Source organism: Dermacentor silvarum, chromosome 3 (assembly GCF_013339745.2).
Source record: "Dermacentor silvarum isolate Dsil-2018 chromosome 3, BIME_Dsil_1.4, whole genome shotgun sequence".
In the NCBI taxonomy this organism is placed as follows: Eukaryota; Metazoa; Arthropoda; class Arachnida; order Ixodida; family Ixodidae; genus Dermacentor; species Dermacentor silvarum.
This window is the reverse complement of record NC_051156.1, coordinates 187,590,023-187,616,619: the sequence shown is the minus strand read 5'-3', so window position 1 is coordinate 187,616,619 and position 26,597 is coordinate 187,590,023. Positions and strand designations below refer to the sequence as shown.

At 49.6% G+C, this 26,597-nt stretch overlaps 1 protein-coding gene across 7 annotated transcripts in view; it reads left to right on the top strand.

Annotated features, from left to right (window-relative positions):
- LOC119446269 (eukaryotic translation initiation factor 4 gamma 1) overlaps positions 1-26,597 on the top strand; it is a 73,552-nt gene that overhangs the window by 14,787 nt on the left and 32,168 nt on the right. For 4 of the 7 annotated variants that reach the window (XM_049664034.1, XM_049664036.1, XM_049664030.1 and 1 more), the window contains exons 3-4: positions 8,939-9,168; positions 17,319-17,913. The exons of 2 other annotated variants lie outside the window; for them this stretch is intronic. In XM_049664034.1, coding sequence (XP_049519991.1) covers positions 8,939-9,168; positions 17,319-17,913 — 825 coding nt within the window. The remainder of the gene's footprint in view (positions 1-8,938; positions 9,169-17,318; positions 17,914-26,597) is intronic. One more of the 7 variants, XM_049664031.1, reaches the window with a different exon arrangement.

The window sequence follows — 26,597 nt, the reverse complement described above, 5'->3', positions numbered from 1 at the left end:
CATGTGGAGCTGGCACGTAACGCTCTCATTGGAATCCATAAAGTGGCATTACATGTACACTAACGCAAGAAAACGAATTAGGGTGTTGGTAGGGGTGGAGTGGAATTGGGAAGCCGAGGTAGCTTTCAGCGCAGCATGCCCACTCTGGGACAAAACAGTGACAGAGACCTGTCTTCTAACTGATGTTCTTTCCACTCGTCTGCATATATGTATATGCATACATACATACATACATACATACATACATACATACATACATACATACATATATGCAAACATACATCTGTACCTCTGTATCTCTCTCTCTATCTCTCATATATATATATATATATATATATATATATATATATATATATATATATATATATATATATATTGCAAGACGACACCCGAGACCGAAGGTAGATACCTTGTATTTCAACACAGCGAGAGACAGCCAACGAGCACCAACCTGACAAATGATGATGATGATTATGAGGATGAGTATGTAGAGATGAAGACGATGATGAACTGCACAGTTAGCGCGCTCTCTCTCTCTCTCTCTCTATATATATATATATATATATATATATATGAACGAGAGAACAGGAAATCAAGGGGCCCGATTTTTATTAGCCGTATCATTAGAAGCCAACAAACAATGACACCAGGACAGCATAGAGAAAATTACCTGCAGTTTTTTTTTTTTTAATTCGAAAGCTTGCCCTTAGGCATAATAAAAAGCATATCAAAAATACACGAACAGACTTGATTCATGTAAAAAATCCAGAAGTGAACGATGATACGGTCCATGAATCCAACGTTCAAGGTCGGGTGGGCGGCCAGGCCGAAGGCCTGTTGCCCGTAGGTGGCGGAGACGGCTTAGGTGAAGTCCTGAGCATGCCCATAATAGGTGTGTCACTGTCACATTTTGAATCGTAGTGTCACAAAATGGGCACGATGTACCATAGGAACCGTGGTACTGTTGTGCCCAGAGAGCGGTCACAGACGGGGTGAGTGCGACCCCGACACGCAGCCTCCGTAACGTAACCTCCTCTCGGCGGGTTAACCCACCAGGGAGGTCTGACCCACACGGAGGTATAAGAGCTCGTGTGGTACGTCGGAGGTTTTCTTTTTCCCGGAGCAGTTGTCCGCAAGCGTCTTCAGGAAAATGCGGAAGTGGGTACGTTATGTTCTCAGGGTGGGTTGCCAAATCTGCTTCAAGTAGACCCGGCAGGGCTGCTCGAGGCACCCACTGAACGCGTATCACTAAATTCGTAGTGGCAGCAATACGGTGAATGCTATCCGATAGAAGAGAGGACCGAGATACCCTACGTATGTCGTGGATGGCTTGAGTCGAGTCCGTGCGAATGATGAGCTGAGAATATCGAGCAGCTTGAACAAAGGGGAGCAACGCGGCCAAGTCATCCCGTATGGCGGCAAGCTCGGCAAGATAAGCCGGCGGTGCAGGATCGGCAACATACGAGCACGTCTGGCCTGCCTCTGGTATCAATGGGCACACGAGAGCTGTGTGAATCGTGTACCATTAACACTGGCGTCAGTGTATGCTACGAGAGCCGAATCGCCTTGATTATCATCGGTGCGACGAAGTCGGGAAACTTGAGCGTTCGCCTGGCGAGGAACCGGGCTATGCAGACGACCAAGAGGCTTATTGTCACTTAATTGTACCCTGTTCCAAGGAGCTACATCGGGTGTCGTAGAAGCTGGGTTGTCTATTTCATGTCCCATGTACCGGGCAAGTGCAGCAGCCGAGCATAGCTTCGATGGCTTAAGGGCACGCGCACATCGACGCTGGTGCACCAGTTCGTCAAGAGTGTTGAGTTGGGACTCGGCCTGTAAGGTTGGCAGCGGAGTTAGACGTGGCAGTCCCGTTATGGCACGCATTGCTTCATGATTAACGGCCTCAAGGCGAGCCCATTCTGTTTTCGTGAAGTGTTGAAACTGGGCTCCGTAGACGAGTCGTGGTTGCAGTACGGAACGGACAAGAAGGCGGGCCATGTCAGTGCGCGCTCCGCCAGATTTCTTCGCAATCCGACGTATCAACTGTATCGTTTCTGCGGTTTGTTGCTTTGCCTTCTTGACCCATGGTCCCGCAGATCCGGAGGCATCCATTTCAAGGCCGAGTACACGGAGAGTTGAAGCCTCGTGTAGCGGCTGCTGATCCAGATTTAACAGAAGAGGCCGGAGTGCCAGTAGACGGCGCCCATACTTGTTCGCTACTGACATGTAGGTTGTCTTGTCCTTGGAAATTTCAAGCCCTATCTGAGCACACCAGTTGTGTGTTACGTTCAGGGCCTCTTGAAGCGCTTGTTCTTGGCGGCAGATTTCAGGATGAACTGACCAAACGGTGATGTCATCTGAATACATTACGTATTGTGCGTTACGTATCGTCGCTAGCTTCCAAGCTAGAGGAAGGAGGGAGATGTTGAAAAGGACTGGTGCGAGCACAGATCCCTGTGGGACACCCCGATGTGCGACAAAATGACCTGCTGCGTGGCCAGCCAGGCGAATGGAGAAAGTGCGAGCATGCAGGAAGGCTTGGACGAATGAGCAGACACGGCTGGGGAAATGAAGCCAATGGAGAATTCGAACAATTGCTTCGTGACTCACATGGTCATACGCTTTGCGGATGTCCATTGCCAAAATAGTGCGAATTCTTCGGGAGCGACCTCCGATGAGAACCATAGAAGAAAGGTACTCAAGGCCATCCTCGGTGCCCAGATGAGGACGGAACCCAATTTGGCCAGGATGGTACCAAGAGTATCGCTCGAGCCACCATGTAATACGTGTCGCAAGCATACGCTCCATCAGCTTGCCTAACGTTGAGGTTAGCGCTATTGGGCGCATATACGCGATATTGTCCGGGGGCTTTCCGGGTTTGGGAATAGGGACCATTTCTGCATGACGCCAAGAATCAGGAATGGCTCCTGTAGCCCAAGCTTCGTTTATGGCACCCAACAGCACATCGAGAACCTTGCCTTCCGTGTTTTTATACAGTTCATATGGTATGCCATCCGGCCCTGGTGCCTTGCCTGGCTTCGAAAGGTCTATTGCCGCTAAAAATTCCGCCATAGTGAAGTCAGCTTGTATACCCTCGATGTCGGCGAGCGTAGGGGGCGTGCCTGCGTCCGTGGGAAGGCTGTTTTGAACAACGAAAGGAGGCGGTGCTGTGTCCAAAGCAGGAAAAAATGTGGTTGATCCCTCTTATATAGGAATTGGTATAGAACACGAAAGTGAAACGTGTCTTCACAGAAGTAGTGTAATGTTTATTGCACATTGATATATAATGTCTATTGGTGTTTTGCGGCTAAAGCGCCCTTAGGCGTTGATGCACCCACGCTGACGCCTGGTGGCACGTCTCCTCCATCACGACTACCAACGTCGATGACCATGAGCAACCGTCGTGCATATGGAAGCTGCACTACGCTGCACACGCTAGCACAACGCGAAAGACGAAGCACGTAACTGACACACTAATACAACGCGCAAGACAAAGCACGTAACTGAATCGTCACCGAGTCAAATCAGCGCGTACAGCGCGTCGTAATTGCAGCCTCCGCGATCAACTTCAGAAACATTTTCAGAGCTAATTGCGGAGGCAACGCTCCGCTGTGCTGAGTACGGTGAACGCCACCTAGGTGGCGTTGGTAGTGCTTCTTGATGCCAGCGTCCCTTCGAATGCTGGCATCGAGGCGTCGTAGTATAGTGCCTAGAATATACTTACTAGTGTGCCGACCGCGGGCTTTCCGGTGGCACGGAGAATGATGCCTTCCAACGGCGGCCACCAGACGGCGATAGCCGTACGGACCGTGCTATGCCGAGCGGCGTCTCTAGCCAACGCGCGCGTGTGCGACAGACGCCAATGGGCTGCCCCAGCCCGTTTCGCTTTGCGGAACGTTGGTTGAGGTGCAAAGTGTAATCGAAAGAATATGATTTCGTTTCACTTACAAACGATCGTACGCACAGTTATCATTATAACGCTACACGCTACCGGGTGTTCCTGCGAAAAATACCAATAAATAAATACGTGGTTTCCGAAGAAGTGTAACTTTTTTTCCACAGTAAACTATTATATGCGAGACAGGTCCACAAATGCTAAATTCACACCAAGTTGTACCTAATTACCATAAATTAAATTAATTACCATAAATGACGGTAATTAAACAGGGCACATGTTCATGGGCGAAACACCGTCGACTAATTTTGAACGAGCGCTCAATGTAGCAATTATTAAAGTGTTTCTCACAAGCGACAGCCGCCAGAGTTAGCCTTCTATCTGCCCTCTTATATTCTTCTCCCACTCGGCAAAACGTTCTGGCCAGTCAGCAGGCGCGCTGAATAATGAGACTTGCTCGTTGTTTGAGCGGTATCCAGTTGTACAATATGGGACAAAAGGGGTGCTGTCTTTACGCCTCGTTTTCTGCGACATCTCGGTTCCGTCCGAGAACAGACACAAGTGCGAACCACGCACTCAGAAAAGAAACCCAGCAATGACATGCGGAGGCACCACATGCTACTTGCTCGAAAGCTACAACGCGCCGCAACCGACTGCGCTTACGAACGCGCATCCAAAGTGCATCCGAAGCGCAAGCGACGCGCGATGCGCCGCTCAGTTAGCACGGTCCCAAACAGTGTCGCCGTCTGGTGGCCTCCGGCGGAAGGCATCACCGGCGGTGCCAGCGTCTCCCATTAGAAACGCCCGGCGGTCGGCACACTAGTAAGTATATTCTAGGCACTATACTGAGACCACCGAAGCGTTCACTGTCAGTGCGCGTTTGCAGTACTTCTCTTTTCTGCTCGTAGGCGGCGGCACCGCCCCGAGCAAGAGCGCGGGTACACGGAGGAGTGTTAGATATATAAGGCGCGTCTGTGTAGCTCTCTGCAAATGCGTTTGTGGCGCAATGGGTTAAACGCTCGGCGATCTATCGTCGCGGACCGAGAGGTCGTGGGTTCGATTTCCAAATTTTGCATGTTTGTGGAACTTTTTCTTCTGGTTTCTTTCTTTGTATTATGTTCGTGTACATTGTAAGCTGACGTATTTCCGTGACGGAAATACGTCACTGAAGTCTTGGTGGACCCCGGCATAAAACACTTTCGTGTTAAAAAGGTGTGGGCGACCGTTTCGGCGAATACTGCTGGTGTCTGGCCAGATGCTAACAGCGCGCAGGCTGCAGGTTCTGGAGGCCGCCGGCCGCGTTCCATTACACGGAAGGTGCGCCAAATAGAGGCATTGGACGACGAAGGGCCGAGGGAAGAGCACCAGTCTATCCAGCGGCCACGTTCTAAGCGGTGTTCATGGCGCCGAGCTACTGCAGTAAGACGTTGGGCCTCCAACCGGAGGGAAATTGATGAAGGGTCACGTTCTGATGCAAGTTCTGCTTGGCGGCGCGACGCCCAGAGACGCAGAAGTTGCAAATCTGGAGTGGTTCGCGATTCATCCACCCACGAAGTACGGGTCGCTTGAACTAGTGCCGCACTAAGGCAATGGGACGGGTCCTGCATGAAGCTGGATACAGTGCTTTCCGATACCGCCCTATATCTATCCCAGTCCACGACGCGGCACATCCGGCGATGGCGGCCTGTTCCGCCCGAAGGTAAACCAAGGTGAATCGGATGATGGTCACTTCCCCAGCAGTCGGGTTCACATGACCACGAGACGGTCGTCCTTCCTAGCCACCAAGACAGGTCCGGTGAGTGTGGCGGCGCGCGAGGGTGGTCCCGCCGACGAGTAGGCACTGACACATTGTTAAGCAGCGTGAATTGGGAGTCCTCAAATGTGTCCAGCACACACGTACCACGCGCACTGGAAATGGCGTAACCCCATGTGGTATGGGGCGCGTTAAAATCCCCTGCTACCATAATGGGGCAACCAGGATGTTTCTGTCGTAGGTGCGCCAACCAGCCGAGGCACAACCGAGTCGCACGACCACTGTAGGGGCACGGCCGCTGGATAAAAAAAAAAGGTGCGGCCTGCCGCGTCGGGCGCGCTGCTATGGGAGCGAACGTGACGGCCGTAGTTGCATTGTCGGCCGCTTGGCTGTGTCGAATGGCGCTAGCTGAGGGGGACGGAACGCTTCGGCTTGCACGCGCGACGGCGTTCCAAGCGCGTTCCTGACGCATTTGCTATGCCGATGCCAGACAACAGACCCCGGCATGTGGCGCCGCGGCGGATCACACCGTTTTCGATGCACGCGGCAGGCCGCACCTTTTTTTTATCCAGCGGCCGTGGTAGGGGCGTGCATAGTATGAAACGATGATAACGTCTGTGCGTTGGAGACGAACCAATACGGCCACGACTTCTTGCCATAAAGTGCACCACCGTGAAAGATCAACACGGGTCTGATAAAGGGTGGATCGTACATAAACGGCAGCCTTTCCTGGAGGGACATCAGGCGTAGCACTCCTACGGTCCAGCATTGAAGGCGATGAGTATGTCCACATATCCTGAAATGGGTGGCAGGGCGTTAGTTTCCTGAAGCAGTAGAGCCCAAACACGCAGTTTCCCATATCTGAGACGCTGGCGCAGCTCTCCGACCTTCCCGGCGATGCCGCGGCAGTTCCACTGTAAAATGCCTTCTGGCGCACTTGAAGACGTAGCAGCCATCACAGGTTGAGGTTGGCCACTAGAACCGAGGTGAGATGCTGGAGCTGCTGCGCAACGAAGCGCAAGAGTTCTTGGGGTGAAAGAGACTGTGACATAGATGCTGGGTTAACCACGTTAGCAGGAATGGGCATCGACGTCGATTGTGATGCCCGCGCTCAGTCATGACGAAGCTGGAGCAGTGTACGGCGTTCCTTGAGACGCTGGATTTCCATTTCGAGAGTGGCGAGGCGAGCGTCGATCTGGAATTCTTCATTCTCCAAGGGAGGCGGTGTCTCTTCTATCGATTGTGACGCCCGTTCCCGTCTTGGTCTTGAAATGGACGCCCCAACGGCTGCGCTATATGTAGGTTTGGCCGCATCACTTGTCGCTGTAGTTGCTGTTGTCGCCTGGCTAGCGTCTTCTTCCAGCGATGCTAGAACGGCGTAACGGTTGTACACAGGGACTTGTTTCATCGATGGATCTTGAGAGGTGCTTGGTTGCTGCCGAGAGCGGCGTTGTCGAGCTTTCTTAGTAGCTTTCAACTTCGTAGGGCATGTCGGGGAAGTGATGTCATGATCATTTGTTTGGCATAGGCCGCAACGAAAGGATGCTGATGGGTCAGGCTCCATGTTGTCGTCCTTAGGTGGAAAGGGGCACGATGACTTCATGTGTCCCTGTTTAAAGCAGGAGTAGCAGTACACAACGGAGGGTTTGAATGGGCGCGGGCGCAATACGCAGCCGTAGTACAGGATACGTTCAGGTGGGGAATCAGGACCTTGAAGCGTGATTAGGCACGTACGACCGCTACCTAGGTAGCGAGCGGCGACGACCCTGTGCGTATAAGTTCCTGCAGGAGCTTTTCAGGTGCTTTGTCATGGTCAACACCATTAACCACATAGCGCCTTAAATCAGTACCACTGGCGAGGTACGCCTGGACTGGAAGGACACATTCTTCTGAGACTTGGATCTGTTGCAGTTCTTCAAGCTTATAAACTAGTGCCATAGCAGGCACCCATACTGAGACGGTATTGGTAGGTTTGTGTAGGGCGAAACCTTGAAATCTGGGCTTCTCGAGGCATGCATCCAGAGCCGCTTGAATGGTACGGTTGGGCAGAGTGGACATGTCTTATCTCGCACGAGGCTTGATAACCACTTTGTACCACGAGGTCGTTGGTGACACCTGAGGCGTATGTGTCGGTGGAGGGGGTAGGCCTTGCGATGAGCGAAGTCTTTTTGGCGCCGCTGGAGCTGCATTTCCATCCGCTGGAAGGCTACTAGGTTCCGTCATCCTTTTGGCCGAAGTGTGCGCCGTGACTGCAGGGCTGCTGTGCTCCGTGCTGGTGGTATCCATCCTCAGGTTACTTTCTTCGCACTTTTCACTCGTCCCCAAGATGGAGACGCTCCTGGCAAGAATTGCAGTTGCATCGGTAACGTTCCGGACCTTTGACACAGCGGACGACAGCTTCGACGCTCGGTGCCGAGGCGGCGAGTGCCGCGGGGGCACTCGCACGCGCACGGCCGCACTAGAACTCAGGCTGGACGCCGCAGCAGGAGGGTGTAGATGCCGACGAGCTTTGTAAATAGGCGCCAGTAGTGATTATGACCGCCAAAGCGGTCCACAAGAACAGCGTTCCAGTGGCAGGGAAAACACCCACAAACAGGGCGAAAATCGGGAGCTACGGAAAATTACGTCCGATCAGAGCGAGCGCTGGCGGCGTTCTCCGTAGCACTGTGGTTAATCTTTAGCATTGCCGCGCATAGCAGAGCAGCATGGTGCGACTCATGCATGACGCCCCGAAATTGCCCCAGGGAGATCTTGGAGGCCACGCCTAACTGCGCGGTGCACCGAAGTGACTACAATAATCTTTAGCTTCGCCACGCAGCCAGGCAAGGGCTAGAGAGGCAGGTCAGTGAAGTGCGATAGTGAGCTGCGGCGTGTGCCCAGGTGTACAGCTGCGCGCGGCGGTGAGAAAGAGCAGTGTTGCTCGAGAACGTATTTGATGCGGAGACGCGGAAATTTTGAACTGGGCGGCGAACGAGTGCCGAACCACGCAGAAGGCGATGTACTCGGCGCCCAGCGGTCGGGTATTTTTGGTTTCGGAGATGAAATTAGTTATAGCCATTGGCAGAACAGTTTCACTTCGTTAAAACCAGGTTTTAAAGGCATGGATCTCTGTGCAGATTTCAAGGGGAATTTTATTTACTTCGCGAGATCTATTATTTTGTTATATCCCGTTTTGTTATAACGAGGTTCAAGTGTACCATTGTTTTGATCAGTGCTTTTGGTGCACCGTCTTGGTGTGCACACAGCACCTGAAGGGGTCAATAAAAGAATCCGTGCGTCTTCATTTGCAGCTACGCAGATGTACTACAGTGCTGCGCAAGGGATGATGTCGGTGTCCCTACCGGGTGGTGGTGCGCCGCCCCAGGTGCAGGCGCCTCGGGGCCAGCACGCGTACCAGCAGGGTGCTCCGCAGCTTCAGCCGCGGCAGAGGCGTGTCCTTGAGATCAAGGACCCTGCCACAGGCAGGAATATTCTCGACGACATCGACTCTGCACCCGCCGAGACGACCCCAACAGCCTCGGTGAGCACCCACTGTCGCTTTTCTCAACAGGGCAGGTGCTGTGCTACCCAATAGTCATCAATGCTCTAGAAGAATAATCCCAACAAATCCGAGCGTTATCCCATTGATAGTATTAGCCACCTTGCTTATTTGAAAGAGCATGCCTTTCTAGTGTTCTTGTTCGTGCTCCTGCAGAGTTGCGCAAAGTATTTAAAGTATATTGTAGCACTTAAAGTAAAGTAAGCCTTCGTTACAATGAAGTGAATGGTACAGCGAGAAACTTCTTTATAAGCAGTAATTCGATAAAAGTGGATGCACCATAAAGGCTGTGATAATAGTGTCCCAACTGTTTGGCAACCCTGCGGAAGTAATGAAAATGATGTCCAAGTAATTTCACCTCAGTGACGGCCATCCTTTTGCCTTTATTTTGATGAGGAAAAGGAGCAGGTTTAGTCTGCTGCAAGTTTCTGCCGAGTGCAAGCAATGCCACATCGAACATATTCAAGCATTGTGCAAGTTCATAGTCAACATCGTTGCATTAAATTCTATTCCAAAGCAGACACTCCTTCGTCTGCACCATTGTCATTATCATCGAAGTTCTTCGTGTATTGCCATTTGTTCAACAGGACGACACAATACCGCATCCACAATCCCGGCATCTGTAAAAGAAGATGCATTGGAGTGCAAACGTGCCGAAGTCATCTTCGGTGCACTCCCAAACAGTGCACGAAAGGTGCACCAAAGCTGTTGAAGCGGAGCAGGCCTAAAGTCTCACTGTTGCGCTGGGCACCTGCACCACAGAATAACCCGCACTGGTGCAATGGTTGCCGTGGTACATGTGCATCGATAAAGGCGAGACGCTCTCCAATGCTGCCGAAGCGCAAAAGGCCTAAAGTCTCGATATTACGCGCTGCACACAAGCTAGGCACAAGTTTAGCACGGTGCTCCCTTATTTCTTCCCCATGACCTCTGAGATTGGGGGCACATGTAATTTGGGAATCTTCAAGGCTAGGATGCCTGTAGGCACCATAAGCCATCTTTATTTAGCCAAAGCTGTGAGCGCTCTCGGATTGCCGGTTCATTTCTCCTTGCAAGAGGGGCTCCAACTGGCTTGCATACACCACTCTTTGTGTTTTTGGTGAGGCAGGAAGGATGCACAGGTTCAGGCTGGTGATTGGGCCTTTTGTTGGTTCACTCTTCATACCAAGCGGAGCCCGCTGCCCTCTGACTTCAAGCATTCCGGTTTAATATGTATGCATTTGGGTCGGGATCGCATTATGCTTTGATTACAGGGATCATATGATTAAAACGTTTGTTGTAACAGCAGTTTACTGTACTTAAAGATTCTGGCCCGTTGCTATGCCAAGGTAGCCTCATGTCTCCCACAATCACTGCCTCAGAGAGCTGAGACTTATAGTGAGACTTTTAGGCTTAGTGTTGAGACTTATAGTCTCAAACACTTCGTGCTGCAGACTTATGCAGCTGTGCACTGCTGGCAAGACTGTGCAGGGTATGCTCATGGAAAGCACGTGGTTTGCTTTGCCTTCAAGCTCTCCCATGATGTGTGGTTGTGAAGCAGAGAAGTGCTGATGCTCAACTACGCTTCACATCTGGAAGACGCCACACGTACCTATCTAGCCACCATGCTATTGAGAAGCAGCTGGACATTCAATAGCCAAATTCACAAACAGAGGTGGGCTTTGTCAAACTCATCAGATGAATTTGCAGCATTTTTACTTGTCTTGCAAGGACTCTTTCTTTTTGATACCATTATACAGGCAGGGTGCGTACAGGTCCTTGAAACCCTTGAAAACCCTTGAAATTGAAAAGTGCATTTTCAAGGCCCTTGAAAGTCCTGGAATTTTTTTACGTCCTTGAAAATCCTTGAATTTCGTGAGCAATGCACTCTGATATCGACATTGCGACCTCCGTTCTGTGGTATATCGGCGTGGAATTGACAAACTCCCCATTTCATAAACAATACGCCGGCGCGAGCGCACATGGTTCAGTTTTGCAGAACTGCGCGGAAAAAATAAAAGGCTTCACCGCGTCAAACCTCGAACGAAGCGAGAGATGCGTGCCGCGCTTCGGTGCTGGCTCGGCTGGCAGTGTTTACGCTGCTTTCCTCACCCTATCGTTCGTTCACTCCTCACTCCTCGCTCGTCGGTCTGCCTTGTCCCACTTTCCCTCTTGCACGCGAGGTGAAGCTAAAGAGAGCTATAGTGGAGAAACTTTACCACTGAGGCTCAGTGCCTTTGCTTATGTAGCCAGCACTTTCACGAATATCCGCTACCGTTGTGCTACCATCAGAGCTAAAAGTAAAAAAAAAAAAAAAGAAACATTGTACTGCCCGATACCAGAAGTTCCAGTCCTAATAACAGCCATCTGACGCTTAACAATTGACTCCCACGCAGTATTTTTATTGATAAATTTGTGCACAGACATTAGTGCTACATAGATAGCGGATTCTCGTTGAGCTGCTGGCAACATTGGCAGGAGTCCGATCGGTGTTCTCTTGTGTCTCTACTATGCCGTGTTCAAAGCATGGCGCTTTGTATTTGGTATCGAGTGTGTGGTGCACGTGTGTTGTGTTGTGATGGACGCCTGTGCACAACGGGAGTTTAAAGGTGAACCTCCGTCTTTGTCAGCGGGATCATCTGAGAAACATTGGAATAATGCCCGGGAAGTGCAAATTTCAAAGCATGTGGCTTAGCAACGACAGCTACAAGAACTGGGTTGCGCCGGACACGACGGATCCGCACCGAGCCACATGTAAACCATGCGGAAAAACGTTCGACATTGCGGCAATGGGTGAGTCGGCTCTCAAGAGCCACATGAAGAGTGCCAAGCACAGTGGCGTAATGAAGGCGGCGGCAGGAAGCGCGGTGCTAAACTACCTTGCTCAGAGGACAGACGAACGGCGTGCTAGCACAAGCGAAAGACCCACCCGCGCGGTTTCATCGCAGGCGATGGATTTAGAGGGTGCTTGTAAGACCTATGAGATGGTCACAGACGCTGAAATCTTGTGGACTCTGAAGGTGGTTACCAGCCATTATTCATACAGGTCGTCGTCACAAACCGCCGATCTGTTCAGACGCATGTTCCCGGACAGCGAGCTGGCAAAAGCTTTTTCCTGCGGAGAAAAGAAATGCTCTTACATAGCGTGCCACGGGCTTAGACCCTTTTTTCAAGCAGCTTTGCAGCAGGAGATTGAAAACTCGGACTGCTACGTCGTGCTTTTCGACGAATCTGGAAACGAGTTTCTGCACCAGAAACAAATGGACGTCCATGTGAGGTGCTGGAATTCCTCGCACAATGTCGCAACAAGATATCTCACATCAGTCTTCATGGGGCACGCGACCGCTGAAGACATCCAGGAAAAGTTGTTAAAAGCCCTCGAACCTTTACCGCTTCGAAAGATTGCCCAAATTTCAATGGATGGACCAAATGTCAACCTAAAGTTATTTAGGTCACTGCAAGCGGATTTGCGTGAAAACTACCAAGTGCAGTGTGTTGATCTGGGCACTTGTGGCCTGCACACAATTCATAATGCTTATAGGGCAGGTGTCATGGCCAGTAAATGGGGACTTGATGTCCTACTGTCAAGTCTGAGCATGCTCTTTGACAACTCCCCAGCACGAAGGGAAGATTTTACAGTGATAACAGGGCAGAGCACATTTCCACTGAAGTTTGTGGCGCATCGCTGGGTGGAGAATGTCAGTGTTATAGAAAGGGCACTACTTCTTTGGAGCGACATCAGAAAATACATAGAAGCAGCAAGGAGTAAGAATGTGACCCTACCAAGGTGCGCATCTTTCGAGAACTTGTGTGGGTTCCTCCGTGACCCTCTTGTCCTGGCAAAGCTGAACTTTGCCCTAACTGTTGCCATGGCTGTCAGACCCTTCTTGATAGAATATCAAGTAGACAAACCTATGGTTTTCTTTCTGGCAAGAGACCTGGAGACAGTAGTAAGAAAGCTGCTGATGAAGTTCATGAAATGCTCAATTTTGTCTGCAGCAGGGATCAGTGGCCTTCTCAGGCTAAACATTGAAGATGTGGACAAACATCTTCCACTGGAAAAAGTGGACATAGGCCACATGTGCGAGCAGATTATCAAAGACTGCAAAGCAAGTACAAAAGATGTGTTCCAGTTCAAAATGGAATGCAAGCAGTTTTTGATAGCTGTGACAAAAAAAATTCTTGACAAAAGCCCTTTGAAGTCAATCCTAGTCAGAAGCCTGTCCTGCCTAGACCCACGGCTCATGTGCTGCAAGCACGATGAGTGTCTCTTACGCCTGAGGAAAGTGGTTGATGCTCTCATCACAGCTCAAAGATTTGACGAAAAGCAACGAGACTCTGTTTTAGCTGAATACACAGAGTTGTTGCAACAGGAAAGGAATCAGCTTCGGCTCTTTCAGAAGGGTCTAAATAGGCTGGATGAGTTCTTCTATCAGCTTATGGGCTTAAATTCCTCTTATGTCGAGCTTTGGAATGTTGTCAAATTGCTACTTCTTCTCAGCCATGGACAAGCAACAGTCGAGCGTGGGTTTAGCATAAACCGTCAAGTTGCTGTAGAGAACCTTGCAGACCTGTCCTACATATCGCAACGCATGATATGTGATGCAGTAGAAAAAGCTGGTGGTATTCTGAGTGTCCCCATCACAAAAGAGCTGAGGACATCAGTGTCAGCAGCAAGGAACCGCTACAATGCGCATCTTGAGGCTCAAAAACAGGAGAAACTTGACGACATGAGGCGCTCAAAAAGACGTCTGATCAATGATGAGATCGACAACATGAAGAGAAGGAAAAGGGAACTGGAAGCAGTCATCGCTGATTTGACTGTTTCAGCTGATCGCTATTCCGAAAAAGCAGAAGCATCAAATGATATTACATTTGTGGTGAAGTCCAACAGCTTGCGGAAGACAGCGAAAAGTAAAGCTGAAGAGCTGCTAAACATCACGCAGCTTATACAAGAAAAGTCCCAGCAGCTGTTGTGAACTTGCTATAGTTTATTGTGAACATTTCTATTGTGTTGTGGCCAGAAAAAGTGTTCAGGGCTGGAGGTTTGTTATATAATTGTGGTAAAGAATACCAAGGTGATACAAGAAAAGTCCCAGCAATGGTTGTGAACATTTATTAACTTTTTTTTTTCAATATTGTGGACTTGAGAAGAGATCAAGACGGAACGTTTTAATATAGTTGTGATATACATTTGTTTATTATAAATAAGCGCAATCAAACTATGCTAAATGTTTAGAAAATGTTTGGTGAACATTACCCAGTGAATACAAGACAAATCGGTGCAGCTGTTTTACACGCTTGTAGTGTGTTGTGAACTTTTTTCAATATTGTGGACTTGAGAAGTGATCAAGACAGGACATGTAGTATAAGTGCAATAACACTATGCTAAATGTTTTGGAAATGTTTGATGAATCAACCCAGCTAATACTGCAGAAGCCTGAGCAGCTGTTGTAAGTGCTCGTTGTGGGAACTTTTAATATTGCGGACTTGAGAAGTGATCAAGACTAGGCATGTTTTACATAATTGCAATATACATTTATTTGTTATAATGGATGTGTAGCAAGACTACACTGAATGTTTTGGAAGTGTTTGGTAAGCTTGCCCAGTTAATACTGGAGAAGTCAGAGCAGCTGTTGGGAGTGTTCATTGTGTTTTGGTGAACTTTTTTTGGTATTGTTGTGAACTAGCAAAGTGATCGGGGCTAGATATTAACGTCATTGTGATTTACACTTATTTATTTTGATATTAGTGCAATAGCACTGCGGAATGTTTTGAATATGTTTGGTGAACTTTACCCTGCCTATACTGGAGAAGTCTCAGCCGCTGTTGTAAGCGTTCATTTGGTGTTATGTTCTTGAGAAGTTATCAAGACTAGACATCTTTATTATAATTGTGATACACATTTATTTATTATAAGAGCAATAAAACTAGTCATTTTTGGAAATTCTACTTCTACTTTGGATTCCACTTTGAGTCCTTGAAAAACCTGTGACAGGTCCTGGAAAGTCCTTGAATATCCTTGAATTTTTACCTTGGAAACCTGTACGAACCCTGACAGGGCTGTCCACATTAAAAGGAGACCCAGCAGTATACAGATTATGCAGAGACCTTTCTCATGAGTGCTTTTTTTAAATGGCTTTTACTGCACGAACTCTGTTGGCATAACTGCACAGTGACAAACATTAGTGGTTTTATTTCAGTAATACAGTGGAATCTCACTGACACGATCTTCACAGGAACCGGAAAATAAAGCGTATTATTGGAAAATCGTATTATCTAAAGTATTCAACCCAATCTTATCAGAAAAGAAAAAAAGGCCTATCATCCCGAAAAACGTATTATACAGAATTGTATCAACGAAATTCCATTGTACAGAGGGGTCCACTGTTAAAGGGAACACAGGAGCGCATGGTGTATGCTCTGCGCCACCGCCGGCGGGCGGCTAGAACTAGTTTCGCGCAGGCGCGGTGAGCGATGTAGGCGGTGCTATTTCATCGTCTGCTACCGTCTGCAGCCGCGCTTTGTATCGTCACAAAGCAATTCGTTCACGCGTTCTGCAAGTTTGCCGGAGGCTGCATGGTCACACTTGGATAGCAAGCCGTTGCAAGGCTGAACGAGAATTAGACGGGGCAAAATATTACCTCGCAGATATTTCTGCCGTTTGAACTCGCAAGGAAAACATGACAATTTTTGGCGGACTGTTTCTTTGGGACACAACAATAATAGACAGTATTTCTGCTTGTATAGTGGCCATCTCATGCGCGCTAATGCATATTGGAGTAACTGCTGTGGGTATATATGCTGAACAAAGAATCCACAAGCGCCGTTGAAGCTCATCCAGTAGAATTCACAGCGGTAAGATCGATGGAGAAATGTAATGGTATGCGTAACGTGTTGAGCTCCCGCAGTTGCAGATATTTTAGTTACAAGTGGATGTTGAAGTTTAGCAGCATGCCAAATTGTTCTAGACCTTTCGGTTGTTCACGTTTACAAATCGCGGCTTTCTGATTACGGTAGGCATTTTTGGGTATGCCTTCAAAACACTGAGCACTATAACCGTTTTTTTTAGGACTTGACGTAAAATGTGCTCCTGCAAACTCCCGTCATCTTCTTGGGCTTCAAGAAAACCATGCGTCAGAACAAATAAAGAAAACCCGTGCGTCGCTCAATATCTGGTTGCATCGCCGTTTGCCTCCAGCACTGCCTTCATTCTAGAAGGAAGACAGATACAAGGCTTCACAGAATGAGGCACTTTGCTTCAAACCCCCCCATTCGGCCTTGTCTGCGCTCCAAAGGCTGTCTGCGGAGAGCCCGTGCAGGCGTTGACTTGCTCAAGCCTTCTTCATGGTACCCCAAACGTTTTCTATGGGGTTCAAATCAGGAGACTGCGGTGGCCAGCCCAGAACTTCCACTTGGTGACGCTGCAGAAGTGATCGAGCTTTTTTGTGGTGTGCACAGGGGAGATGTCTTGCTGGAACAGGAAGTCATGCGGCTGGAAAGCGCCATTTGCAGCATGAGTGTGCGCAAGTTGTTCGATGACGTCGCAGTATTTGTCGGCCGTGAATTTTCCTTCTAAGCTGACTAGAGGCCCGAGGCCATCCTTTGTCATGCAGCCCCACACGCTGACGACTGTCTATTCTATTAACTGTATTGAGCGGCCTCTGCATTAGTTTCGCAATAGCACGTTGTCTGTACTTCCCTTGCCACAGTTCAACAATACTCTGCCTTTCATCGTATGGCACTCGAGCAATCGTGGATTAGCGGCGAACGAAGTGCACACATAACTTTTTCTGAAGCGGGCAGTGCTTTATGTATGTCTCAAGAAGCCGAATAACAGCAGCGTCATTGCTGCTGGTGTGCAGGTTGACATTTGTTTGATTATAGATCAATCCCGTGACTTTCCTTCCAGCTGGAAGGAAAGTGGCTGCTTTTAAGTACGAACCACGCGAGCTGCTTTTACGCACGGATCCGCATAGAGGCTGCTTTATATCTATGCTATCTGAACCTCGGACTTCTATGGGTTCTAAAATTTCAGCCTTTCATACTGCGGAGGTTTATGTTGCAGGGCCATGTTAAGCTTCTGGTTATGTTATGGTTATGCTATGTATCTGACAATAAATTACACGTATTGCATTGTCCTCTTTATCCAGGAGCAACCATCTTCGAGTGCCACCGACATTGCCGGCATGTTTGCCGCCCAAGTGGCTGCCGCAGCCTCCTCGTCGGGTCCCCCGCCGACCAATGTTTCCTCCACGCCGGTGCTAGAACCAGCTCCCCCTCCGCCGCCTCCTGTTGAAGAGGTTGCCCCCCACGAAGAAGAGGTGGCTGCCCCCATCGAGGAGAGGAGAGAACAGCGCAGTTCTCCGACTCCTCCACCTGTGGTGACAGCCCCACCGACTGAGCTCCGCGGCGCTGACGAGGCAGCGTCACAGGGCATTTCCACGGAGGCAGCAGAATCCGCTGCAGCTCCATCCGCCAACATAGAAGTGGCTGAAGTGCCAGCGTGCACCGAAGACTCGGAGAGTGCTGTGCCGACGGCAGAAGTGGTGGACACTCGGAACAGTGCTGCTGCAGAGGGAAGGACGCCTGTGGTTGTGGACGAGGTGGCTCCGGTGGCGATAGCCACCGCTGCGGTGACACCGGTTACGAAGAAGGAGCCAGAGGAAACGCCAGTGGCAGCTGTGCCTGCCAAGACACTTGCTGCTGTTGCAGCACCAGCAGAAACTACACGGGAAACAACTGATGGTGAGTCTCCGCTCGACTCTGTTGGGTGATGGGAGCTAGAAATTGGGTCTCTGCTACGACTCGGGGTCGTGACAGCCGCATCTGGACGAGAATGAAATGCAAAAATGCTGCTGTATTTGTGGCATTTCGACTGGTGGTTAGTGCTCTAGCAGCACTGCAAGTGCTATATAAGGCAAATGCTACCATAAGCTTCAGTGGTATACCAAACATTTACCAAACGTTTTGCGTTGTAGTGACGGTGAAGAATTCAACACTGCCAAACACTGACCCAAGAAGCTCTTTATTGGGTAGAATTGTGATTTGAGAGCACATTTTCCTGGGCACCACGACAACGGCAACCACAATCTTCTAATGGGCACTAGCAGGCCAACTGTGTCCGCTATTTATACGTGTAGCACTGTGCATTCTAGAGTATGGAATTTACCCGAGTGTAACGTGACCGCAATTGTAATGCGAGATGGACGGAAAAAGTAACATTACCTTTAGTCAAGGAATTACAATTTGGAAACGTTCTCTTCACTCGTTGTCTAAAGAGGAGACTGAGGATTCCTTGGGCGGTATTCTCGGTTGTTTACTTTCGTTGATAGTTTCACTTTCGTGAAATTTCGTGTGACTGCACTGAAAGCATCCCCAACAAGCATTCGTGGCGCTGTCCTAAGCTCGCTATCAGCGCCAAGAGGGGTATGGTGCAGGGGGGACGAGCTGAGTCTTACAAATGCGATACTATCTCCAAAAGTGATCGCCCAAGAATTATCATGTTTCGTGCCATCGAGCTTTCTCAGCTCCTCGGCATTCAAAATTGCTCCTCTCGAAGTGGCCGTCATACCGAATGCGCTGCGTCGCTATAACGTCGCAAATAAACGCAGTAGCATCGTAAAAGGTGAAAGGTAAGGGTATTGCAGCATCGTAACCAGTCACAAGCACAGCGAAAACAGCATCGATTTCAATCAAGAAACAAGTTCCGACTTCGGTCGACTTGTCTATGGGTTAGATCAAGACGTTAAAATTACAGGTTTCCAACATGATTCTAAATATCTTGGGATTTAGGTTATTTGTTTTAAAAATTGGAGGACGCTTAAGCTTCGCCTTTCAGAGTGGAACACGATAGCTTTATTGGGCTCCATTCGCATTCATTTTTCTTTGAATAGGCTTGGGAAAGCCAGCTTTCAAAGACCAAGCTTACGCCGATCTACTTGTCGGCTTCACTTTTAAACACGAAGGCATTGCTGGGAAGACATTGTTCGAGGGGCAATGTAAGCTGTCTTATATCAAAATGTGGAGGCCCTAGGACCTTTTTATTATTTTATTTATTGTTTGCTGTTGCCCCGAGGTGCTCACGTGTCCAAAACGCATTAGGCAGGCTAAGTCCCAGTTTGACCTGCCAAGGAGGCGAGTGCCATCTGGATAGTGTTTTGTGCAAGTAACCTACCCGGGTGCTGCTGCTGTTGTATAGTAGAAATGCTGGAAAAGGGGTTTGTGTTTGAGTTTCCTCGTATCAGAATTATGTTTTCTCGTATATTCAAATTACAATCCGACACTATCTTGTCTGTAGGTTGTTGTTAAATCGTACTTTACGATTTTTCTGACAGATTTCACTGAGAAATTCAATTAGTCCACTAACGCCTCTCCGCCACACCTGCATGGTCAGGGTGGTTTGGGATGATCCGGCGTGGGTGTAGAAATCCGGCGAAATCCGGCGTGGGTGTAGTAGGCGCCGGGCGCCTACTACACCCACGCCGGATTTTCTGCAACACGGGGCCCTTAACGCTGTCGCGTTAAAGTGGTTAATTTTGTGGTTATTGAATGTTGCGTGCGGGTCAAGTTCAAGCAACGAAAATCTCACAAAAAAAAAAAAACTCATTACAATCAAGCAAATGCAGTAATTAATTATAGAATGGTAATTTTATAGAATTTTTATAGAATGGGCCACACTATTCAGGAAATTTCATACAGTAAGATGTGCCAAGTCTGTGCCAACACGCCCGGTCACCCTTGTGCCAAGTTATACCTTGACAAGTGATAATCACACTTGCTTCCATGAAAATGGACACAATGTGCGATTTCATGCGGGACTTGTAAAAGCTTTTCTGCAAACAGCAATGAATGAAGCACTGGCTGAGTGCCTGCGTTTGTTGTATTTCAATCGTTTGCCAACTGTGAGCAAAGCCAGAAATAGACTATTGTAGAATATTGTAAAGTACATTAGTCTTTGGTTTCAAGTCTGGACAAGACTATTGGTTCAACCACGCTCACTAGCCTCTAAGTGACTGAGAATGCGACTGGACGCTGTGATCAGTCGATCTTTATTGGCCCTCCAGCAAACACGACCCAAGGACGTGACTGCTGACGCTGCTTGGTACAGATCGTTCTGAGATTATGCAATTGGTACAGATCATGCAGATGAGGAGAGGTTGGAAAATGATCATGCCACGAAAAGGCAGCTCTCACATCAAGCTGTTTCATGTTGCCATCATTGTTAGAATTCCGTACGCGTGTTACATTGACCTGTGTGCACATCAGTCTGCTCTTTAGGAGCTTGGCCAATGACCACTGTATTCTAGCAGTGTGCCAGTCCCATTTGAAACCGTAAATGGAGAAGATGGAGGAGCCAACTGCTTTTGCCAGTTAGTATAGCAATAGGCTTTCAATTTTTCATTCATTGCCTCTCTCCTCCACCCTATCTTTAAATACCATTTTTACCGCATATTCCTGAAAGGACATCTGTAGTTTAGTGCGCTAAGTAATCTACTCTAGCACCGTGAGAAATGGCAATTTCCTTAAAGCTGGGTGCGCACACCCACGGCCGCAGAGATTACTAAGCTTGGATGTACAAAGTCACTTCATTGTGTATAACGCTGCTTGTTTGCAAGATTTCATGTGAATATAAAAGCCATGAAGGCACTGCAGCATTTTGAACTATGCCATTTTCAATTACATTGTCCGGTAGTTTTTTTGCCTATCGTTACTACTTTTGTGTTTTTATGCAAATGCTTCACTGCAATTGACGTGTAAGCACCAGAAATGCCGTTGAGGCTTGCTGTTTGTACCCGAGTTGTATCCGGATGGGCTGGTTTGTTAGTAACATTTACTAGCATTAACAATTTACTGCACTGTGAGCATTGTTTCTGATAATGAGTAGCATAATCTGATGTTACAAATGTGTTGCTGCCTCTACGAGCGTCGTGCATCTCTTGAACACAGCAAAGGTAAGAATGCAGCAGTGATATGTGATGGAAAGCCTGTAGAAGAGCCTCACTGAGTGCTACGGTGCATTTTTGCAAGCCATGTGTAGCACATCTTTCAGTTCAATATAGTTGTGCATTTCTATGAAAAATGCTGGTCAGAATTGCTTTCTTGTAATGTTGCTTGCATTCATTGTTAAGCTTTATTGTAGAGTGTCTGTAGAACATTACACAGTGTGCATTGTACAAGGTGGTTTACTTTGCCAATTCAAAAACGTACGGCATTGTAGTGGTAATCGTTAGAACCATTTATCCTAGAGGTAGGTCATAGACAAGTCGGATGGCTTCTGATATACAACCAAAGTACGTACGTGTAAATAAATTACTTTAGAGAGAATTTAAACTAAGTGCAGTTCCAAGTTCCACTGCGTAAGTAAGGCATGCTTAGCTCTTCCTTCCTTTTGCCCTTGGTGTTGCTGGAATTCCTTCAATTAACGCCATCACTACAATGTAAGATTATTCAGTCAGGTTGTATACAAATTTCATGCCATGCTAGTGTAGTGCATAGCATGCTGTATGGAATGTAGCTTGGCAAACCTTTGGTACGCTGCCAAGGTGAGCAGATGCTTGCCAGATAAGTCGAGCGCTTGTTTTTAGGAAGTTTTCCCCGATTCTCTGAACGTTTATCTGGGGCGCCATTGGCAGCACAGCAACTAAGCTGCAGTTTTGATACCTTTGATACCGTAGAGTAGGTTGCTGCCAATAGCTTTCTTTGTAAGTTGTTTGAAGCCTACTAAACTTGTGGTCAACAGATGAGTCCTTGTCCCGTGATAGTGCCATTAATCACAGGATGAAGCACATTTGCGGGAATTTCACCTGCTTTTCTCGTGAACATATGTTTCCGCTGTCTTGTTTTTAGATGTCAGCAGCACCGTTAGTGTGCCCAGATTGGTATTCTTTTCTGCTAGGGTTTTCGTGAAACATGGTTGTGAGCCTCATAGGCAGACTTGTATGCGGTGCGTGATGAATACAAGGTCCAAGCCTGTCGCACTGCAGTGACCTCGTGCTAGTCCTGTCGTCAGTGTTGCGAAATGCGCTTGTAAAAAATGATGTGCAGATTGTACTTGAGTAAGTTAAAAGCAGTTAAGTTCATTAATGTGTTACTTCAATCTCATCGACCATGCACTGTTGTAATTTCTTTCCCCATTTATTTTGTCTAGTTTGCACCAAAATGGCGATGTGGTGTGTTGTATCCAATAAGCTCGTGGATGACTGGATGCAGTTGACTGGGGACTCGCAAGAAGGCGAATTCAGCTGTCTAGTTGTGGGCCATTGGCTAGTAGCCTTCGTGCATTGTTCGAGAAATGTCCAGGGGATGGACTCCACGTTGTGTTGGCAGGGGCAGTGGCCCAATTGTCCCAGCCGGCTCGTGGTTGAAGTAAATGCTGTCATTATCCTTTCAAACCCACGGCTCACACTCACAATGGAGAGGTCTGGCCGAGAATTTGTTGATTCAAGAAGTTGGTTGTTTGCTGGCGTAAATGTCCTTTCGGTTGCTGGGCCAGTTTTCCAAACGCTGGGCGCACTTGATATCGGTTGTTTGCTCGCACCGTGCTACGGCGTTTCCCAGCCGGCTGCTTTCACCTCGCTGATTGAAACACCGCGTCCGCGCCTCGGAGAGTCGTGCCCTCCGGAAGGTTTTGCAATCCTCGACCGCCGGGATTTATGATGATCCCAAACATTGGCACGTACCCACAAACGGGGGATTGCGTCCGAGAAAAAGGGCAGGGGAACGAGATGAAAGTGGAAGAAGTTGCCTCGTGGCTGCAGCGCTCTGTCGTCGTCGTCGTCTTGTTGGGTGTCCTCCGAGCCTGACTGAAGGGAGAAGCTCTGGGCGTGTGCCCTTCGGACATTCGAAGCGGCGGTAGAGGAAGATGAAGAGTGGCGGCGCGTGTCTCTCACGCGGCCACAGCGCCAGCCGGCTCTGGGCGGTCGGCCCCGGCGGCACGGGTGCAGCAGCACGGAGTCCGCTGGGAGACCCGGGAGCGGCCGGCGGCGGCGACGCCGCCGGCCGGCCAAGGCTGCGGCGGCCGCTGCGTCGGCTGCGGCTCCCAACGCCGAGCCACGTCCTCCTCCAGCGGCTGCTGCTGCGGCCGATACCGCGGCGCCAACATGCCGCGGTCCTTCCAGTGTCGGTACGCCCGCGCTTTATTGGTGCACCTCGAGTGATTTGCCACGTAGCGCTTGTGTATAACTGCGGAAATCTGTTCCGAATGCGGGCGTGCCTGGCGTTGCTGCCTTCGGGATCGGTTTCGTTGCCGCCCAGCCGGACGGGCCGGCCGGCCCACATTCAATCGGCGCGGGGCGTCGTTTTTGCATCGGAAACGTTGCTGTTGATGAGCATAGTACTTTCTTTACGCGTCAATTTTAGTCTTACGCAGTATTAGCTTTCCGATGATGCCAGAGACTTCGACCTTTTCCTCTGCGGTCGTTGCGATACTTGCGGTCGTGTACTCGGTTGTCTTGGTTTTGTTTCGAAAGGTGAGGCCCTTTTGGATGATCAGACTTCTCTGGCAGGCCGATGCGCCCTGTGGCGTGGTCGTGGAAGGGAGAACAGTCTCAAACAGCATTTGCATACCCTGCCGACTCTCCTGTATATTTCGCAAAGTTTAGGAGATTGTGGTCGTTCTACGATTTTGCGAACGTTGCGTCTAGTGTTACGAGAAAAAATTTGAAACGTTTTAAAGATGGGTTGGCGCAATCTAAAAAATAAAAAAATGCGCGCATTAAAGAAAATTTGGCGATACCTGCGCCGCCCTCTTATGAACAGCGCAAGACGAGCAAGGTTATTAATGCGAAAGCATTATATATAGCTCATGAAGCGGTAAATCTGGTGGCGTCGCCGGAGAATGGTACAAAACGTCACGTGGTCAGACAGACCGCGCCGTCGGCCGGTCTACATATAGCGCCACGCGTCACGGCGCTGTCAGTCGGTGCGGTGATTAAGGTTGGTGCAAATTGGAGCACGGTGGATTAACTTAGCTTTAAATTAATGCGATAACTTAGAATATGCATTCGCATTGAAATCACGTAAGGATACTTAAGTGACTGTAGGTTTTTCAGGCAATTTCCCAGCAAAGTCGCCAAGAAAGTCACTCTGGTTAAAAAAGGAAAACCTGTGTCTACGTTTCATCTTTTTTGCGCTGCTAAGCTCGAGGTCGTGGGTTCGATACATGCAGGCTGCGGCGGCTGCATTTCGATGGAGGCAGAATGCAAAAAAAAAAAAAACCATCGTGGAACGTGAATTGGGTGCACGTTATAAAGAGCCCTACGTGGTCAAAATCCGCAGTCCCCCCCACTAAGGCGTATGAAATCGCAAAAATGCATGCGTAAAAGAAATTGTGACGGTACCCGCTGACTGCTATACTGTAGCTGTAAAAACGGCAATACTAAGGGCGATACTGCAGCAGTCGTGCTTGTTTTTGAAGTTGTTTTTGGAAAAGATAGCGGTGACCGCTGCGAGAGAGAGAGAACGTATAGTCTCTCTCTCTCTATATATATATATATAATACAGTCCGTCAGGGCCCGCCGCTCTCGCAGTAAATGAGTGCCGGAAGAATCGCTAGTCCGCCGATTTTAGTCGACGGCACTCGCCTTCGAGAAACGGAAAACTATGCCGTTGCCTCAAATGCAATGGACGTGCCGGCACGGTTCTACTCTGCCAACAACCGCGCTCGTCGCCCGCTCGCACCGTCGCTTATCTCCACACGGCTCTGACCTTTATGCGCCGTGCATTCGCCGCTCAGTTTCCGTTGAAGCGATAGACCGCACGTACCTTCGCCCGTTGCTGCGGCGTATGCGCTTGCTGCCAGCGTTTTGACAGTCGTTGTCTGCAGTCATTCAGTGTGATGTATTCATGTTTGTTTGTACGCGCTCACACCACGCTTGTTCAATCAGTTAGTAATAGTCGGGCCACATTTTCCAACGCACGCTACACATGCAATGCTGCCCGGATCGGCATTGCAGCGCTACAGGTGTGTCCCTTCGCACGCGCGCTGCCCACGGGAAGCGCTTCTCAACACCACCGTTTCACACGCGCCTTCTCGTGGTCATCGAGTCTCTCTTCATGTCGGTCTACTTACGCCGCAGCACACCTGCTTACTTAATCAGCTCATGTTTACTACAATTCATATTGCTACCAAAGCCGCTCACTTTACTTCGTATGACATTGCTGTGTTGCTATCGCATTCATTGCTTCGCCCTTAGGGCGAAACTGTGACATTTTTTTCCCCGCCTTCATTTTCCCTTATCATTTGTACTCTTCAATTAAAAACTCTAATTTCACGTGTCCTTTCCTTCTGTTCATTAACTGTGGGCTCCATATGGCGACAGGTACGGCAGACGGGCACCGCATAGGAGAGACGGCATTGCGCAACGTACTTTACTCCTTTCCACATGCCATCTGTTTTCTGCTCCAGTGCGTGCCAGTGACACCGTGTTCCCGGAATGTGCTCTACGGCGTCAGTCTCGCAGATCGGGCCGGCGATATTGGTCGCTGCGGGGGGGCGCGATGGGGGTGGGTGGTGCTGCTCTGCGCTTTACGAAACGGCCTTTAATTCCCCCCCCCCCCCCTTCCTCTCGCTCTCGAATCTGCGACCCCTTGCTTCCTCGACGGCCTCGGACGGTCGTCCTTGTGACGTCAGCGCCGTCTTTGTCGCCCTCCCTCCAGCCGTGGCAGGCTTCGTTCGTGGTGGTCCGGCCGCCGTCCGCTATGCGCACTCGTGCGAGCGCTGACGGAGGCAGGAACGAGTTGTGCAGCGTCGGTTGCCGGCCGATTGGCCACGGGCCTCCGTATTTTGTTCTTTATTGCCTTCGTTTGTCTCGCTGGAGGCTTCGGCCGCCTTTTCCCCTCATCTTCAGGCCGAGTAAACGTGGCAGGCCGGTCGGTCGGTCGGCCGCCGTGGCCGAGCCGGCTTTCCCGCAGGCCAAGCAATTTTCCTTTTCTTTCTCGTGCGCCGTCGTCTCTAGGCTGGCCGGCCGGCGGTTTCGTTGTCCCCCTTTCCTCTATGGCAGCACTGGTTTCGCTGCCGCCACGTGATGCAGATCCTAGCAGGTTGAGTAGACGGCGGCGGCCTCCTCCCGATACGTACGTGGAGGACGGCCTCCTCCGATCGCCGGAGCGGGCGGCCCCGGAAGGACGGCGTGACGTCACTTCCCTTTTTTCTCTCGGATAGAGGGAGGGAGAGGTTTTGCCACGGCGGGCGGCCGAAAGCGCTGTGGTGGCGGTCGGCCTGTGGTGTGTGTGGTGGTGTGTGCCGTATGGGAACCGGAGGGGACCTGGTTTTTGGGGCTTGATTGATTCGGGAAGCCCAGCCGAGGCTGTGCTGAGCGACGACGACGCGACCCCTCCCTTCTCCTCGTGCCCACTCCTCCTCCCCCCGGGGTCGTCCGCTTTTGCTTTCCGCTGCGCGGTGATCATCGTCGTCCGCGTGTCTGCACATT